This window comes from Bombus huntii, chromosome 6, assembly GCF_024542735.1.
Source record: "Bombus huntii isolate Logan2020A chromosome 6, iyBomHunt1.1, whole genome shotgun sequence".
NCBI lineage: Eukaryota > Metazoa > Arthropoda > Insecta > Hymenoptera > Apidae > Bombus > Bombus huntii.
Window position 1 is genome coordinate 2,067,371 of NC_066243.1, and position 20,440 is coordinate 2,087,810.

The following is a 20,440-nucleotide window of genomic DNA, read 5'->3' on the forward strand; positions in this document are numbered from 1 at the left end:
AGTGTGGAACCTGATAAAAAAGGAACGCTTCATTGGGAAGTAAGGATATGTATAAACACTTTTTGTAGCTGCTGTAACTCGAATTTCGTAACTCTTTCGTTCAAAGTTTATTGCACAACATTTCATTCGTAGTAATTTTGCTTCATAAACACCCACAAAAAATTATTGATTCCTTCAATTATCATGGTAATGCTGGAATATCATCGTTTCTTAGATATTTCTCATTTATAAACTTCATATTTGCCTGCGCAGGTATCGTTTTTCTTTTTTTCTTTTTTTTTTTTTTTTTTTTTTTTGAAGCCCAAATATAATGCCTGAAAAGTCGCAGTAGGTTGAAATTAGTTAAAAAAAAAAAAAAAAAAAAAAAACACGAGGCGCAAAGTAGAAAGCTTGAAGATATATGAAAAGATATACAGAAAGCGATAAATATACGTAAGATATACAGAAAGATACAAAGAAATGGAAGATATGGAAAATAACATTTTGCGATAGCTTTATCGGTTTGCTGCGATGCATTTAGCTGGGTATGGAACCTGAAATTTCTATAGCAGGTAATTCAAAGGTCTCGAAAATATTTAATTCGTGCAGGTCGTCGAATAAATTGACCCGGAAATGAGGCGGCGGTTTTGTTTAAAACGTGTTTCGGTTAGATATTGAACAGAGTGGAATATGTCTACGCGCTCGTTGCGAATCTCTCGGTCCAGCCTGCCGCGCAGGTATTACAACCTGTGTGGCATGAGAACGGGGCCTTCTCTTCTCACATAATGAACGACTTCGAAGAACGGTAGTGGCATTGACCTGAATCTATTAGGGCTTTGGTTTGGCGGTATTATAGCTGCCCGTGAATCAATCCCTTACTTAGCAACATTCGTAGACCACACAAAACTTCGTATAGCTCATTATACCGGTCCTTATTCCACGTTTCTTGTCTGGATAAGCGTAAAACATTCTTCTTTTTGCGTCCTTTGTGGATTCTGCCAGTTGAACAAAAGCTCTTCTCCGGTTATTTCAACTTCGGTATTTTTCAGTTTGCAACATGTTTCAGTTTGCGATACTTCGATCGTGTTCAAAATTCTCACTGGCGCTGTTTATAAAATCCTATTGACGATTATGGGAACGCTATTGCTTTAAAACTTAAAGAAATCGAATCTTTAATTTATTTTACATTATATGCACGATGACCCTACAGAAGCGTGGATTATTTGGCAGTGATTTTGTCCACACGCTTTCTCATTTAATTTATGGATTCTAACAAACTTCAAGCGTGACAAAGGGCGTGCTGATATTGCCGCAAAAGCGTTCAGACGAATAAATAACTATACGTTAATCTGTATTACAATTACACGTAAGAATTCTCGTATGAAAAATATCTGACTCGATTCGCTTTCATAGACACTGGCACAAGTACAAGAACTATGAAACTGAACTATGAACTGAATGGAAATGCAAATTTTGTTCGTATTGGAAGCCTGTATACAAGTATATATTATACGTATATACAAGACGATATACAAAATAAGTGGCAATAATTTCAGAGTTTTTAACTTTAACAATTGCTAACACATTTTAGTCGCATCTTTGTCTGGTTAATTTGAAATATGTTCAAGATAATAATTGTCATCGGATATATCTTACATATGCATATTGTCGCTTACGAATATGTGGTCATTAGCTTGTTGGAATATAAATTAGTAACAAAATTACAAATAGAAAAATTCAGGACGACTTTATCTTTTATTACAGCTATCTTGGAATATCACAGGACATTGAAATTTATTTTTAAAAGCTAACATGTTATAGAAAGATTGGCATTTACGAGTGTCAAACAGCTGCATTCTGGAGCAGATCTTTTATTCAAGAAGTTCATTATACTTAGCTTGTCTGGTTGGAAAAAGAATCTTCCAAATTGATTGAAAGACTATAGATTGAAGAAAAATAAAAGAAAGAGACTAATTCATCGTGTTAGAGAAGATCGTTTCGTACCAATTAAAAATAACAAATAAAATAACATATTAAGCAACAGTTCGACATATTACGCTTGCAACGAACTTTTCTGCACTGTTCCAGTTAGTACAGAAACAGGTAAATCTCTAGAGAAATTAAAAGATGCAAGCGTTACGCTGTTAAACGCGATAAATAAATTCGACTCGATTAAGATCTATACGGATGGAAGTAACGCTATTTCGTAATTCGAAATCAATAGGATGCGCTTGTATTTGCCACGATTTAAATATTTCAGTAATAAAGAGCCTGGAGCGCGTTGCGTTAAACGAAGTACTCGACATTGCACTAATTAATCCTAACTAACATAATTTCAAAGTACTTATTCTCTTAGAGTCACTCTCACTTTACTAATATTATACGTATACACAAGACTTTTAACTTTAACGATCGCTAACAAATTTTAGTCACATGTTCGTCTGATCAACTTGAGATATGTTCTATATGTATGTTGTTGAGAAATGATATACCGAGAATCAATCTGTCCGCCCTAAACAATCTTACGAGTACCAAAATAGATATTAAAACGAGTCCATGTTCATTACTTTTGACACACGAACATTTTCGATATAGACAGGAAATTGATCCACAAGGGAATAAAAAAGTAAATGAGTTAGCCAAAAATGCCACGTTATTCAAATCGAATAATAACGCATCAATACCCTTTATTAATTTTCCAGAAATATATATGAATATAGTGCTGACGCTAATACTACACAACACAACCAAGACCAAAGGCCCGAAGAATGTTAACGCTTTCTGTATGGATAAAGTTAGCAATAAACCGTGGTTTTGGAGAAAAAGATTTGCGAAGATAAGCTACAGTCGCCATAAACAGATGTGGAGTCGATCGTTATAACTTTACAGTCTCGTTACTACGAGCAGGCATTATAAATAGACCGAAATGTTACCGAATCTTGTGAATTGCAGGGCCCGAACCATGTCTTTTGAAATTGTTCGCTACACCATGAGCAGAGACTTATATCGATTGATAGGTTGCGAAAATGCAAAGATTTCTCTCCATTCAACGCAAAACCTCTTCTCGTTGAGTGCAAAATATAAGAGTCTTAGGACACGTCCAAGTTGTCAGTGGCATTCAAGTTGGCACAAAATGTACTTGTATGAATCTTGCAATCTAATACTACATCCAGTTGATTTTGCGTAGTCGTATAAACCTTGTTTTAGTAAACCTAATAAAAGAGAGTGTATAGATATAATGAAAGACAGTGTATAGTATAGGAAGGCGTCTTTTAAAGATTTTGACGATGCTCGTACGCTCTTTCACGACTATGTCATGTTAAGCTTTCTTTAAAGCCAGTTTATCATAGGTTGTTCTACTGTGTGTAAAGTGTATAAAGAAGAGACGTTGTTTCGATTGAGATATTTGTTCACATCGCCTGCAGTTGAAAAGCTCATGCTGCATCATTAAGAGTATTTGTCAAGGAACAAGGAATGTCCATATCATTTTGCCGAAAATGGCAAAGAAGAAAATGGTAAAAAATGAATCGAAATATACGAATATGACAGTGACGCCACTCTCCTAACACGTTCCATTTTATCTTTTTTCTTTTCGGATATCGCGCCATTTGCAAAATAATTAACGTGAAAGTCACGTAATAAATCGACTAAAGTTTGGAATCGAACAAAACAAAAATTGTAATTGTTCTGATTACTGTGAGACTACAATAATAATATCTCTTTACTTTGATTTTTTCCGCTAATTACATTCCGATAATTACGTGAAATATACATGTATGTACAGGCATGTATTTTATATCATTCCTATTTTTAAACCAAATACCATCAAGTTATCGAATGTACAATCAGTACACATGTCCGCCTCCGAATGCTCAAAGCGGTGATTTTATGGTACCTTGGCTTTGCTCGATTCCAAACTTCAGTCGATTTAACAAATAACTTTTTCATTAGTTTGAGATAGACTCAATACCCGTAAAGAAAGAAGATGAAACGTAACGTGTTAAGTGAGTCGTATCTCACCATCGTACTTGCATGTTTCGATTTATTTTTAACAACTTTTCCATCATTTATCGGCAAAGTAATAAGAGACACTCTTAAAGCCGCATCAGTTTTTCAATTCCAGGCGATGCCAATCAATGGCTATTTTTTAGGATCGTTGTTTTTATCGGAAATTTGTATACAGGAGAACCAGGTCGTTGAAACCAGGAAAGTATCAAGTTCAAACATCAGGATTATCAAAACGACTCTTAGTGGAGTTTCACTTCGTATGCAGACACTCGATCCTGTTGAAAGATCCAATGCCTGTTTCTTTAATCTTCGCATGTGTAGGCTTCCAATATGGCTTTTCAAATATGTCGCTAGTAAATGACTGATTTTAACGCCGCGTTTCACAAAAACTAGCCGGGTCTTACCTGTGGCGGTAGTGCGGATCGAATCCATCACGGAGACCGAGAAATTATAGCGATATTTTAAATGACCTTACGAACAGTTACTTGAACTTTTATTAACTGTAAAGTGGTTGGAGGACGAAAATCTTCTCACTAGTGAAGAGTAGCAAACAACGGTGAGTATGAACGAATGGTTGTTAAAATTTTGGGTTTCTTGGGTCGTTATTACGTGTCATTTGTTCTATGATATAATAACCGCTCTTAATGACTTTTCTCGTAAATTAGAGCGAGTTTTCTCGTCGATTAAATAGAATTCCGATAAGTTCCGCATTTTACTCTCTAGAGATTACTTCTTGCGATCTTTCCTTGTTCGTTTACGTCCTTATATAAGTTTCTCTTCGTCGTTGCCAGTTTTCTATAGCATATTATGATCATATTAATATGATACCAATATGTTTATATTTTTGAAAAATTTGAGAGATTCTATTTAAAATTCTATTTAAAAGATGGAAGAAAAGTATTTGACGAGTACACTGGACAACATAAAACACATTCACATACAGTTTATTTTAATGATTTCTAAATTGATAGATGATTTGTTTTGCATCGTACGCAAATAACTTGTATGAAATATGTACCATCATACCGTATACTACGGATTGATACCTAAATGATTCCATTTAATACGATATACGCAGATAAATTTGTTTTATCACGTATATCTTTTATTATTTATAAATATCAGATAGTTAATACAATTTATCGAAACATTATGCGGATCAAACGTGATATTTTTATTATTTGTAATAAAAGGTGTAAAGAACAAAATGCGTTTCAGCGCGAATCTCTATGCGTACGTCTGCATATTTATATGCAGATGAATCAAGCAAATAAGAAATTTATGTAACAGCCTTGAAACTTTCCTTGATTTCTGTCAGTAGTAATTTACAACCTAGAGTCATATCCAATATTTAAAAGCTATTACAAAACGACATTGAAAATCGAAAACTGATTTTACATCGAAATTAGAAAACTGACTTTACGTTGAAAATCGAAGACCGACTTTAAATTGAAAATCAGAAAGTGACTTTTCATTAGAAATCAGAAATTTTGTTAACTGTTACGACTACCTCTGAATGCATATAGGGAACTAAACGTTAAAATGTTTAACACATTAAAGAGAATAATAAAGGTTATATATATATATATATATATAGTAATATTATGTATAGCGTTATGTATGCTTATATGCTGGACAACTATCAGTTGCCTATTTCGCCAATTACTTTAATGGCAATTTCCGCGAAAAGAAAAGATAAAGATGATAATTAAATATTTCCAGCCTTGCGTTTCGATGTAAATAACGATCTCAAGTCTTAAAAGATAATTGAACGTCGAAACGTAATGACAGGCGACGTACCATGACCACTTATACTTTTGTCCACGGGATAATCATACGTTTTACGATATTATACTTATTCCTTAACTACAGATAATAACAACATAATGCACAATAATACGGTTGAAGATTTATGCCTTTGATCGTTCTAAACTTGACCGTGAATGGCCGAATTTCTTGACCGAATAAATTAATAATAAAAGTATTTATGACCACTTTTATATCGTCAAAGTTCATAGACAGGAATGCGATTCGATAGAAATGTTACTCAAAGCAAACAAACTGCTAGCTTTTAACATGCCTGCCTTTTATCTCATATATTCTCATAGTACTTCTCGTGCTTGAGGGCGGATTTTTCCTTTTTTTTTTTTTTTTGCAGGGAACGTAAGTATGGTCTTCAAGTAGGAATGTAATTCTTTTATTTCGGTCCTTCGTATTGCTTAAATTATTTAATCTCTTTATCATTCGTCGATATCAGGAATCGATCATTTCTTGTAAAATAATACAAATTTTGGCTAGAAATAACAAATATGTTGGATTTCTCACTTTGCAAATGAATGCCAACGAAATTTCAAAGTTTCGCCTAATGCGTATTATATATTTGTAAAAAGATTCCGTGGTAAGGATTTGAATACTTTCGTGAGCCATTCAGTCACTCGAATACGTAGGTGTCTATTAAACGCTTAATTCTCTACAACGATATTTCGGTTCCATTGCAACCAGTGCTGCCTAATTTCTAACTTGGTGATATCGTGTGAGTATTCTTCACGGTTAATGAGAAATCCAGGCAATAACTACGGATTTATAACCAACAAAATTTCAACCCACCTCATCCAAAGGTTTTATGAGCAACTTATCGTCGAAGATGAAGTGGCATATGTTATCTATCGTAAGAAGATTTTAACACGATGATGAACATATATTATAAATATATATTTGATGATAAATAAATTAAGGGACAAGTATAATTTTAACGATTACGCGATATTAATATATTTTATCACACGTTATAAATTCGTACGACGATATAACAAATTGATAAAAATTGCTAGATATCATATGATTCTGAAATTATCATTATAAAATATTTATAATTAATAATTTTAAAATATTTACAATAAAGGATTTATTATCATATATTTGCTTCCCACTTGCTAGCTTATATTAATCGATCTGTGAAGGTTTTTTGAAACAAATATTGATAACAAATGAAACATCATATCACATTGTATGATAAAAGAATTGAAAGAAGAAATTGTGAAATGAAATTTCTCAAGAGTCAAATATACTTATACATGTTATAATACACATATACTTATAATTTTTATACTGTATATAATCCGACAATTAAACATTATTTCTACGTACGTCATTATTTCTATAAATTCGATATAATATTATAATTATCATTGTATCGTAATAAGTTACGCGAAACTAATAATTCAATACACAACGTACAATACAAAAAGTATTGTCACGTATCCTTGTTTTCCAATGAAGCAGCGTTCTTTCTATCGTTCGTTCTATCGCACATTTCGTTTTCATAGTATCGAATTTTTACTCATTTAATAGTACTACTAAATGGCGCGAAATTCAACAATGAAACGACGCCAATTAATTAATTGATATGTAAACCAATTTTTGTTAGCCAAGTATTCCAAATTCGTGTTTTCAAATTATAGCAGCTCGATGATTACTATTCCTATGTCGGTTTCCGCAGACTGCCTGGCACCTGAACATTTAGCAGTTTCTCGAGTTACACGGAACTCCTTTTTCTGTCAAGCGGATGTTAGAAATGTACGAACACAGGCATACGTGACTCGATATAAATAACTTGAAAAAGAAAAGCAAACAGTGGCGATGATTAATGGGATCATCGTAGTCGACCCCTGAAAAGAGAACCTAACACTCTCGAAAATACGTAGAACGAAGATTGCCACCAAATTTCATCGTCGCTATTCTTTCTCTCGTGTTTTCTTAGGTGGATCCTGAATTGACTTATATGCTCACTGACGCAGTAATGTTTGAGGTACTTGCGATGAAATTTTCATAACGAAGAAGTAGACAAAATATCTTTACATTGGTATGTCTTGTTAAAAATGCGAAGAACTTTTGTCATATATGTAATTATTGAAAATATAAAATATGTAATTATCGAAAATAAAAGTTTCCAATATGATGTCACTTCGTTTTCGAGAAAATCGAATTTCAAGATTTATCAAATATATTTTTAACCTGACTAATTACCGACTAAGTACGAATAAGAGAGTATTCGCATAAACATCCGCAGTCTATTTATTATAAATTATAGACATCATTTATACGTCTGTATTAAAAAAAAAAAAAACATTTTGACGATTAGTAACGAAGCAATATTTATTGCAAAGTATTTTATCGCATATTATCTCCTCAAAAGCGCAGCACTTTTATGATCTAAACGCGTATTTTCGCAACCAGGTATTCAAAAGTAAAATTACCGTAGAATTTATCCTAGTGGAAATTGAATTTTCCGAATGAAGATCCCTAAAGATCTCCTATTAAGAGATTCTGGGAAGAAGTAGCTTTTACATCTAAACGGAAGATTTTTATTCTACGCTTATACCAATATACAACGTGCAATAATTTTTATGAAAAAAAAAGCTGAGGATATTAATCATAAAATATAAAAAAATTTGCGGAAACGATGTTACGAATAATGATTATTGCACTTTGGTTACTCAGAATGGTGTAAAGTATTGTTTTGCAAAACGGTGTTTCCGATGCTCTGAGAAAGAAAGACGATTAAAGGCAATCTCCTTCGTGGAGGGACTTATGTCCGTCAAATTTATTTTTTAATTTATAATCTTAACTATAAATAAAAAAATCAATAAACATAATTTTCTATCGAATGAGAAGTTTTTTAGAAAAACATTATCGTCGAAGTACTGAATAACTTTCATTCAAATTTCATATTAGTTTGTCAGTCATTTGAAGCAAAAGTTGTACTATTCGTAGTGATGAAACATAAACATCAAAGCCAAAGACCTAATCCAAAACGAAATAACATTTTCCCCGCCGAAAAGTACTACGTGCGATCTAAATGCTATTACGAGCGACCGAAATAAATTTCCCTCGTCTATAAGGTTTATCTGGAATGAGAAAGATTTTCTGGTCACGTATAATTATTATTTGTAACCAAAAACATTTTGGTCGAAAACATAATTCTTATTCTATAGCTCTTTTTTTATTTTGGTTATAACAGTCATAGTGTCTGATTTCTTCGTATTGTTTGTAGTACTATTATTACCATTAATTATAGAAGATGTTTAAAAGGGAGATCTGCGTCTTGAAGAAGTTACAGTAGTCACCGAGAGGGCTAAAAAATGCGTAATCAACAGAAGTCATAAAAACATAGTTAACGCCCAAAGTAGTCTATATCTTGTAAGTACTGGCCACTTGGTTCTCTCTTGTTGATCAAGATCTGTTCGGATTGGTTGGACTTGACAGAGCTGTACGAGAAGATTTGTCTGTCCTTTCAGCCCTACTCCAGCCCCACATCTCGTATTCTCCAACTGCACATCTATTCTGATTTCCGCTAGCCTGTCGCAGCGTGGCCGTGTGTGCTTGTTTGACATTTACAAGTTAGTGCTAATACAATTCACAAGTAGCGGGTGATCTTACAACAACTTTGGCAGTAAGATTTGTTTCGAGATTCTTGTCTCTTTCGATCAGTTCCTCGAGTGATTAATTGTTTAATCAGTGCATTTACGTGATTCGTTTGAAAAGATTAAAGCTTTCACACTACCTGTTAGTCATTTATTTTCGACACCTGTGACAGCTGTCCAATTAATAATTACATTTGCCATTTATCAGGTAAGCGTTACAATATTTTTACTCGATACACGTAAATGATAGTTTTATCTTCATTTTATTTTTCCGATTATTTTGTTAATTGTATAACGTGGTAAAAAAAAAAAAAAAAAAAAGAGGTGAATGACTCGAAGAACTTGTAGCACTCGCTGAGAGGAGTAAATAATGTCTAATTAGCATAATTGGTAGAAACAATCCTGCAACATAAACTTTTATTATTTACGACCAATCGATATCGTAAGTGAGCCTTTCCCTAATTTGAAAAGTTTTTTTTCAAAATGTGATCTATCTATCCAGGGATCTATGATCTCTAGATATGAGTTTTGTATAAAAAATGGGAAAAACCATGCATCTATTATAACAAATATGAACAACTTTGAAACAAAGCAATCTTCATTAATATCGGTAATAATTAGCCTGTGGATTTTATGCATATTTCGCAATCTGATGCAAAACCGCGCAAACTGTATATATAATTTGCAAAAATATATGATATACCTACAGCAGAATACTGTCATAATTTTGTAATAGGTAAAACTTTTCACGTCTAATAATAAGTTTGATAATCTTGCGTTGACAATCTCTACATTAACGTATTACGAAGAAATTCACTTACGACGTCGAAAAATTGATTTTATGTCGAAAGGACTACTAGGACCTATATTGATCGGACATATTTTGATTGTATCTTTTTTTTAACGATCTGTATATCTAACAATGAGATCCGCAGGCCCACCGTTCACGCAGCGGCGCTTCATAAAGGCGTAAACGCAGTCTATCAGACGCGACGATACGTCTAACGCCGACGTTCATACGAAGCGTACGGTATGATACATTTTGTCTGGCAAAATGCGAAGCGACGAGGAAGACGCGTTTATCCTACATCGGCAGATTCGTTTATAACCGCAACCTGTCGCATCGTACACGTACTGACAATGTTAACGCCAGTCGTCACGATGAAAACGCGTAACGACAAAGACGAGTCGCTACTGTTTCATGGACAGGTGCACATTACTTTACAATTTACAATGACCGCTACATGCAAGCGTATTGTTAACATTAACGCGTCTAATGCGCTTTCTATGAAGCGACGCTTCGTGGACACAGTGGGTCTTAAGCCGAATTTATACTGTTTCACTTGGAAGGAACACGGCGGATGAACGCTGCTTTCATTCTTCTTCCATCCGTGTATAAATGTGTTCGTGTGTTCAGGTGTTCCATACACGGATCAAAGCAGCGTTCATCCGCCGTGTTCCTTCAAAGCGAAACAGTGTAAATTCGGCTTTAGTCTCTCAGATATTACGTTTTAATACCTTTCGTCCCTACGATGAAATCGTCTAATAAGCGAGAATAAAATTTTCCTTATTTTAGATGAGATGTCTTGGTTAGAAAATATAGCTTCGACAGACCAACAATATTCCGAAAATGTTTTCGATATCCCGTCAATGCCCCTGACGCCGACTTCTTCTCAGATGAACGTTCAGAGCCCTTGTTTTCCTGGAAACCGGGATCCCCCGTTGAATCACGGATATCTTTGGAATAACTTTTCCAATCCTTGCAATATTTCAACGTCAGTTAACACGTTGAATGATCGTGGATTGTCACCGTTTCATAGCGCAAATATCCAGCATTCCAATAGTAATCGAAATTATCGAATATACAGGTACAGATAAAAGTAATTAGTACGTAAACTGTGGATTTTCATGCATTTATGAGAAATTTGAAGATGCAGAAATGTACAATTAAAATACAAATGTACAAAATGCACGTTGCAAAGATATTAAAAATATTTCAAGCGAATATCTTTTGTACTATCTTCCGTTTTGTTAGTTACGTTGACACAAACATGAAACTGCATAAAAATCCGCCGCCTAGTAATTAAAATTGTGAATATTCGAAAGCAAAGTTTTCTATGAAAATGTTCATTTTCTTATCGATTTCAAGTCACCATTTCTATCTTTTACAGCAAAAGCAATTTTAAAATCCAACACATTGTCGATTAATCCTGTGTTATTAAAATTATCCCCTTGTTTGATTTTGAAATTAAACATATTATTTCCCATCCTCTTCAACGTTTTAGAAAAAACATCGTCGTAACATTAAACTATCGAGAACATCAAATTATTCCTTGTCTCAATAATTATATCTTTGATTCCTACAAAACGTTGTCAATTTGTCAGCTACTTTTAAGATTTAAATCCAACAATCTGTTTTCATTTTCAACTGTGTCATACTAAAATATTTATCGTAATTTTTCTCCTGTGATATTCGTACACATTTAATAGGTCCATTCTATCCTCTGAATCAAAACATTACTGTTATTTCATTAAATTCAACAGCTAACTTGGGATTTCATTTTACAAATCTTATCCTATGTTCAAGCAAAAAAACTGTAAAATGAAAACTGCAAATAAAACTGCGAGGATACGTTCAATGGAATTAGTATGTTAGCTAATGAAATTATTCAAATGTTTTTATAAATTATAATAAAATTATTCAAATATGCGTAAACTAAATTCGACATGATATTTAAACCTGGTTACTTAATATGTATTTCGAAACACGAGGCTATGTTGCATTTCTAAATAATAATTAAAGTTTATGATAACAGAACAAAAGCGAGTTTACTAAATGCAACGAAATTAAAATATATTATTCGTAATTAAATTTTTTCTATCGCATTGGCAATGTAGCAATGAGAAGACGGATAGAACTATAAGAAATGAAAATTACTGACAATTTCGGAAAAATACTTATTTTCAATTACGTAGGAAAAAATGATTTCTATTAGTTTCGAATTTCTTACGAGAAAATCATTCGATACCAAAAAAAAGAATATCCCATTTAATTCATTTCTCCTCTTACTAAAAATCTTGGAAAATCTCGTTCAGTTTTCTTTGCGTCATTAGCTTTTTCAAGCAAAACAAGTATACAAAATTTTCTATTATAATTTGTTTATTATTATATTACGCTGAACAATTTCTTTATTAATTCCTCTTGTTCTCCGTTTTATATGAAGCTGTGTTTTAAAATATGATTAGAATGTAAAATAGTAGTCTTGTAACCCTATAGCGTAGCCAATAAATTACTACTACCACCACTACTAGTAATTTCTTTATTATTGTAACATCGTTAAATAATATCTGCTTTCTTCCGATGAAAAGATGGGAGCAATATTCGCAGCAAAACTCCACTATCGATGAAGAGGATATAGTTGACGAGTCGAGAGAAAGAATAAACATAAATTCCACAGAGCAATCTTTAGATTTTATTTGTGAGAGAGCTCAAGATCGTCAAATCTCCACGACTACAACGGTATTTCGCGCTTGGGAAATTCCGGTGTATCAGAACACTGGGCAAAACACTGAAAATGGGCTGAAATGTCGTTCGTGGCAAGAGTCACGGTATTCGATTGGCTTGAGCAACAATTCCTTTGACAATGAAGCGTGTTCTGTAGAACAAGGTGGTAAGATACTTTCACACGATATTATCAGCATGCAAAACAGATAAAGTAACAATTCTATATCAACTTTTTAACAGTGCAATTTAAAATGTTGAATAACGAAGACGTTAATAGTTACTAAATAATTATGTTCACACGAATTGATACGTTGATACGTAATGAACACTACATTAACTTCATTTATGACTTTACCGTCGCCAATGTGGCTATAATGGAGCCAGCGTAGCCTAAATATTTATCGAACATGTAACTATACTTTTCATTTCATATCATCGCGTGTAACAAACGACAAGGCTATCGTAAAATCATTGTAAAATGTTATATTGGCATGATGTATGTAATACTTTTTGCAATAAACGCAACAACATTCAACGCTAACTTCTCCTTCATCTTCGTCTCGAATATTTATTTGAATTACACATTCACTCATCGATAGAAAACGAAATGAAAATATTTGAAAAATATTTTACTCTATATTTTCAGATTTATCTTTAGAGCAATTCCACGTCATTTTTAGCCGAAACATGGTTTTGAAATCACGTAAAATTTATATATGCCTAAAGATATGCTCCATACTAATGAAATCGAAAGAATTGAAAGATCGATCATTCATTTCTGTCCATACCGTTCTCCTGAAATAAAATTGTTGCAAATTTAGTACATCCACTGCTGATAATTATTGATACAGATACTTTTAAAGCAAGAAACGACGACATGAATACGTTACATTCTTTGGTGTTGCACAAATTCGTACAATAGTACATTTAACTTTTAACAATCAAAGATAAAATAAAAGTATTTAACACAAAATAGAGATAGAATAAGAAAATTGCACAAAGATGTATAAATTTTCTTAAAATCTCCTAATAATTCAACAACATTCGAAACATAGTTCTTAGCAGTATATGTAATACATAATAATAATAATATTCGCTTTTTCATTACAATCGCTACATATGTTTCTCGTTATTATTATACTAAAAAATATTGAAGAAATTTTAATTTACTATAATATTTCATATTAAGAAAAAAAAAAGCAAAAAGAAAGACGTAAAATTGATTTAATTGAAATTGGAATAAAAATAATATTGAGATATTAGCATTTCATTAAAAATTCAATTCTCAACATATATGTGACGTCAATGAATTCGTTTAATTAATAAAGAATGAAATTATTCGCAAAACTTTACGGACTGGTTCGATTGACGTCAGTTAACAAATATAGATGAGATAGCGGTACGGAAGCAAGGCTAAGGGCTCTACCACCGATCCGACCACGTTTTATACATCATCGCCCGCAGATGATCCTGATTCCAACAACCCACATTATAGCGGCACGTTTATTAACTGGCACGCGGGAGCAGCTTGGTAATGACGCATCGAATATGCAGCTATTTTCATCTGACTGCCGCTTTGTGAATAAAAAACTGATACCGGTTAAAACCTCGCTACGATTATATCGTCACGTATAACGTTAGAGGATACAGGAAATCGTCACTGAACTGAATTTTCATCCGCCAAATTTCGCGAAAGCCATTTGAAATCACGTTAGCAGATACTAGTTAGCAAATTAATTTTCGGACATGCGTCAAAATACATAGATTCATATTCACATTTTTATTCGAGATGGAATTATTTAATAGATTCCCATTTCTTCCGAGACTGAAGCATAAAACTACAATAAATAAATACCCTAATATCATACGATAATGGATTATTATTTTAAAACCCATATTTTTTATTAGTATAAGTAAACATATGAGATAAAGTTCTTTATGGAACAAGACAATATAAAATATTTAATCCTATATAAACTTGCAATTTTAGAAAAGAAAAAAAAACAATTTCATGAAGTTATCACGCTATGTTGTATTAATGATGGATTTAACGAATTTTACTATAAATCAAGATTTTGTATATGCATTCATTGATTTATACAACATTTATAAATCTGAATTTATTTCTTCTCTATAAGAAGCTACAGTAGGCAAGTAATAGTTTTCAGCATCAGCTTATTCTAGAATTTGGTTATGTAAATTTTGATAAGAAAGAGCTACTATATCCTTAAAAATTTATAATTTTTTTTATTGAATTTTGATATACGCGAAATTCTTACGTTTCATATAATGTAAGATGATATTTTAGTTTTCAATTTTTAAAAATACTATTTCTATTGTGTTAAAAGTCGTAACTTCGTTAACTTATTAAATTTATTAAAATTTGAATTCTTTATGTTTCAGAGACAAATAAACGATTGACCAGCGACAGACCTCGCAAAGAAAGGACTGCATTTACAAAACACCAAATCCGCCACCTTGAATATGAATTTGCCCATAGTAATTATCTGACACGTTTACGTCGCTATGAAATAGCAGTTGCTCTCGATCTAACAGAACGTCAGGTAAATTAATATTGCAATGCCAAATGCAATTTCAACTTCGTTAACCCTTTAATAGTTTGATTTGTTTTTAAGATCTACTAGGACGATCGATTGTAGGGAATGTTTCACACAATTGAAACAAGTTGTAGCTCTAAAACGACAGAGGGCAGGAAAAGATGTTTTGTGTTTCAAAGATTTTAAAATTACCTCTGTCTTTTAAAATTTTAATATATTTTTCATATCGTTTATTATTTTGTTATTCTCTAGAAAATAGTATTGAAAAATACTTAGATCCAGAAGTGATTCCATTGAAAGATATAATCTTAATTTCATAGAACTCATTACATTTTGTCTTTCCCTATCTTTCATACGATAAGTTCTACGAAATTGAAAATAAAATATCTTTTAAACTAATTTTTTAAAACACAAGCAAGTCAATATCTTCTCATAGAAAATAAAGAAGCAATTGTATGCATAGAAGAAATGTATGATTCAAATATATGATTGAAAAAAATAATAGTAAGCTTCTAAGTCTTAAAGCACGTCATGCAATATTCAAAACTATTTAATTTTACCTCATGAATTTTTTTCCTATTCTATACTACTTCCGGATTATAGCTTGTCCCATGTTATATAAAAATAATTTATATGTATATTAAAAGCAGTAAAATGATATGAAATACGTGAAAGATACATCATTCTCAATTTTTTATAACAAATTATTATTAATTCTAAATATAAAAATATTTGGAGTTGTATTTTACCATTTCGATTAAATGTAAGATTATTAACTTATTTTCTGAGGCGATTGTATATACGTTATCCCATATAGAAAAAATATTACACATGTAAATTTATATTTGGTTTGAACTATTTGTTCAAATGATGAACTATTGAATCAAATGTATCGATAAGATATGATATTTGACAAATAGAAAGTTTCATTTCATACCAACTAATTATAAGTAAATAAAACAATATTACAGGAACAGTATTTTAATTATAGACATGATTAGTTAACTTTGTTAAGTAAAATTCTATTGTTATGTTTTGTCATGTTATAATTGATAATATATCATGGATTATCATTTGAAGAAAATATAGTTGTGTACGTAATAAATAATGTAATATGTTCCTAATTTTTTAGGTAAAGGTATGGTTTCAAAATAGACGTATGAAGTGGAAGAGAACAAAAGCAGGATTAGGAAGCGGATCAGAAAAATTTTGATGATCCCTGATAATTATTTTTATTATTTAATTTTAAACATCGTATACAATGTCCAATGTAAATAGTAAATTAAGTAAACTCATGTAATCAAAAAAGGGTTCAATATCTCTATAGTACTTAATTATAACATTTGTACATTATTGTGTTTAATAAAAAATTTACTTAACATTATTTAGAAGAATCTATTGGTACAAAATTCATATCAAAACCCTTTTCTTTCAATTTCTTTTCTAAAGCAGATAGTTTATGTCTTGTACTTTGTTCAAAACTTACATGCCTCTGGTTTTGGACACCTCCGTTTCTTATTTTAGTAACTTTATTTCTGTTTATTACTTTAGGATAAATTTTTGTTGTCCATGTTTTACCAGCAAAAAAGCCATTATGTTGTTTCTCAGGTGGAATATATGTAGCTAATTAAAAACATTACATGATATATTACATGATAAAATTGAAGCATTCACTTAATAATTGTTGTACATTTTTGTATAATACCTTTTAATAATCTTCCATACATAAGATAGTTATTCATTGTTTCTGCAGCTACTTTTGCAACTTCAGGGTACATGAATTCCACGTATCCATAGCCACGACTTCTACCAGTCTAGAAATAATATATACTATGATATTATGTACTTAATTTTTAAGCGTACCTTATTTTATATTATATGTTGTTAATTATTATTGCAAATATTAATGGCAACTACTAAAATGACTAACTAAGGGTACATCAATAATACACACTTAATTAGTATAAGTCAGATTAATCATTACAGGAAGAATCTATCTCTTATATTATGTAGGACATATATTGGTATTCTAAGAAAGCATATTCATACTCAAACCAGTACAAATAATATTATAATGGTACTCAAACTTGTAAAATAGGTAGTTGAAATTTTATAACATTTATATACATATTTATATTATGTATAATTCAAATTCATGTATACTTACATTTCTCGATCGAACAACTCGCACTCTAGTTACTTTACCAAATTGTGTAAAATACTCTGTCATTTGTTCTTCGTAAAAACCATGAGGTATATGACCTAAATACACTATACCTCTTCGATATCTCATTTGAGGCCTTATTTTTCTCCTCCTGACTTTAATAACTTTGTGCGATTTTTCAGGTTTTGGAGACGAAACAGTTTTTGAAATATTTGTTGCTTTAACATTTTTCTTCTGGAATAAGACAAATTTTTTCAATTTAAAATCTTATTCAATTTTTTTGCAATTAAATATCACAGCATGCAGATTATGTTTAAATGCGTACTAACCTCCAACACTTTTTTAACATTTTCTATCGCTTTAGATACAGTTGATTCCTCTTCTATATCTGATGATTTACGTTTAACTTTTATAGCTTTTTTGAGAGGTGGAACTCTCACTGAATTAGATTTCTTTTTAATTTTCATTTTATATTTGTATTAATATAATGTAAGAACACACAATAGACATTAACGGAAAGGAAATGAGAGTAGCGCCAATGGCAGTAGGTTACTTATCTCCCGGTACAAGTGCTGACCCAAGCGGACAAAATCTCGCATGCGATGTTATCGACTCAGTATAGTACTAATTCGAATTTTGAATTGAAACTATTAGGTTGTCCGAAAAGTGTCTTCCTTTCGCAAACGTGTTTTTTACAACAGTGCACCTTCATACAAACGTGAAACCAAGTTTGTGAAATGACGCGGTGTCTATCTTAACAGAACAAAATGGATCGTAAGTAATTCGACAAAATATTATAAAATAAAAAACCTTGTGTGTCTATTATTTCCTCATAAAACGAAAGAATCTTTTCGGACAACCTAATAAATGAAATTACAAAGACTAGAACGACGTCCTGGAAATAAAGTAATAAAATTCTATATTTGCAATATGTTTCAACCGTATCATGATACAACTGATTGGAACGGTGATTTCGTGCAGGATCTGTTATATTTGTAATGTTTTCCAATTTGAATACGGGCCGACTGCTGACATTTCTAAAACAATTAATCTAATAATTGAAACTTAACGTTCATTGTCTTTCTCTCGCCTAAATATTAAAAAATAGATTCTGTCCATCAACTAACAGTTTTGCACATCTATTCTAGTGTTTGTTTCGGTGTTCAGAATATATACATTTTCCAAAAATCGTCCCATGAATTCTTTAACACCCCATTACAAGCAAAAGGGAACCGGTGGATGTACAATTAGTACAGTGATGATAGAAGGGTCAATTTATCTTGAATAAAATACGGATGGAGATGCAAACGACAAAAGCGATAAGATTCAAATTTCTGTTTAAAAATGAAAAATGTCTACGTTATACTGTGTTACAAGGAAATGAACGAAAAAGTAGATAACGATGTTGAAAAATTCAACGGAAAAGCAATAGCTTGCAACAACTTATATTGCTTACTCTTTGGTTTAATTTTATAATGATTTATAAGTAAAAAATCTGTAAGAATACACTTTGTAATGAAAGGTATATTTATATATAACAATAAAATATTATTATCATATTATAAAAAAATCACTTTAATCTCGCACAGATAAATAATGATTTTCTTAATAAAGGCGTTTTACTGTCGTTTCAGCTGATTCTTCTCGAGTATGACGCGCAAGATCATCGGCAGCGAGTGCACCTGTGACACGACCCACTATTCTACCAATTACAGAGCCAGCCGCTGTGCCAACTGGACCAGCTATGCAGGTACCAACCGCAGCACCAGCTTTTGAACCAACGTGTGAACCAACAGTCTTCCCTACTCTTTTTGCATGTCCCACATCCCTCAAAACTTTCTTAAGATATTTGATCGTGTCCTTAATACGTCGCTTCTCCTCGGGATCGCTTTCAGCCTTACGGCATTCTTTCAGTTTATCGATGGCATCCTTTATCTCATTGACTTTCTCGCTTGCGTGACTTTCTATGCATATACCATCGTCGAAAGAGGAAACTGTACAGAATATAGAGTCTGATACACTAACTAGTCTTAGTGTAGTACCCGAGTGTTCCAAACTGTAGTTGATCCTATCTGTATAGGGGTTCCATGCACCGGGTAAACCTTATGTGTCAATATTAGTACGAGAATTAGCTCGTAAATAGAAAAATCATTTCTACGCTAAAGTTACAAGTATTTCCATTCTCGTGTATAATTTTACCTCCTCGTGCCCTTCGCCTATTGTGAATCGGACTCATATTTTGAATTCCCACAACCCCTTTTGCGTCCAAATGCTCGACAATTGTATCAGTGTTGATCTAAAGTGGAAAATGAGAATCACATTGAGGTTCGAATATTTGAAAGCCACAAAACATTTTTTTGCTTTAAGTCCTTATGCAAAAAAATTATGAAAAGAAGAAATTGTTTAAAATAGTACTGGCAGTTTTTCGCGAATATCATGGAAATTAAGCGATACCACTTTGTATGCATATAAGAAAAAGTTATTTAAAATATCGATTTCTACAACATATTCAAAAATCATTACAATCGGAGAGTAGTTAACTTTTCATCGTATGAACTATTTTGTAAAACGTATATTTCTTACAATTACTTCCATTTCAATTTTTCACACAATAAACTTGAGGAAGCATGTATCATAGTTAATGATATTGGAAATAAAAATTCAGGTGCTTAAAGGAACATGTTGTACTTACGAATAAGATAATGATGCTTTGGAAATTAAGGCCACAAATATTATACCTTATATTATAAAATACGATCGAATCGCTACAAAATACTGAACTGTCAACTAGAGAAGAATACAT

At 32.0% G+C, this 20,440-nt stretch overlaps 3 protein-coding genes across 3 annotated transcripts; 1 reads left to right on the forward strand and 2 right to left on the reverse strand.

The window, feature by feature from the left end:
* The first annotated feature begins 5,763 nt into the window (after positions 1-5,763).
* On the forward strand, positions 5,764-16,686 carry LOC126866746 (homeobox protein ceh-2-like). Its single transcript, XM_050620681.1, is given in 4 exon segments — positions 5,764-11,290; positions 12,780-13,108; positions 15,304-15,479; positions 16,606-16,686. Coding segments are annotated over 4 exon segments (885 nt in total). The 5' UTR covers positions 5,764-10,991.
* A 129-nt stretch (positions 16,687-16,815) lies between these two features.
* On the reverse strand, positions 16,816-18,193 carry LOC126866859 (MKI67 FHA domain-interacting nucleolar phosphoprotein). Its single transcript, XM_050620850.1, has 4 exons — positions 17,967-18,193; positions 17,641-17,871; positions 17,179-17,287; positions 16,816-17,096 (listed from the first exon to the last, which is right to left on the reverse strand). Exons 1-4 carry the CDS (start codon positions 18,102-18,104, stop codon positions 16,855-16,857), a joined length of 720 nt encoding a protein of 239 aa, XP_050476807.1. The 5' UTR covers positions 18,105-18,193; the 3' UTR covers positions 16,816-16,854.
* A 919-nt stretch (positions 18,194-19,112) lies between these two features.
* On the reverse strand, positions 19,113-19,925 carry LOC126866862 (uncharacterized). Its single transcript, XM_050620852.1, has 2 exons — positions 19,837-19,925; positions 19,113-19,739 (listed from the first exon to the last, which is right to left on the reverse strand). Exons 1-2 carry the CDS (start codon positions 19,871-19,873, stop codon positions 19,243-19,245), a joined length of 534 nt encoding a protein of 177 aa, XP_050476809.1. The 5' UTR covers positions 19,874-19,925; the 3' UTR covers positions 19,113-19,242.
* Between the last annotated feature and the right edge of the window lie 515 nt (positions 19,926-20,440).

Excerpts from the sequence above, each read along its gene's own strand:
- LOC126866862 (XM_050620852.1), bottom strand. The coding sequence starts at position 19,873 with ATGAGTCCGATTCACAATAGGCGAAGGGCACGAGGAG. Across the intron at positions 19,740-19,836 it reads TAGGCGAAGGGCACGAGGAG|GTTTACCCGGTGCATGGAAC; the intron begins GTAAAATTATAC and ends TTGACACATAAG.
- LOC126866859 (XM_050620850.1), bottom strand. The coding sequence starts at position 18,104 with ATGAAAATTAAAAAGAAATCTAATTCAGTGAGAGTTCCACCTCTCAAA. Across the intron at positions 17,872-17,966 it reads ATGTTAAAAAAGTGTTGGAG|AAGAAAAATGTTAAAGCAAC; the intron begins GTTAGTACGCAT and ends GTCTTATTCCAG. Across the intron at positions 17,288-17,640 it reads GAGTTGTTCGATCGAGAAAT|ACTGGTAGAAGTCGTGGCTA; the intron begins GTAAGTATACAT and ends TATTATTTCTAG.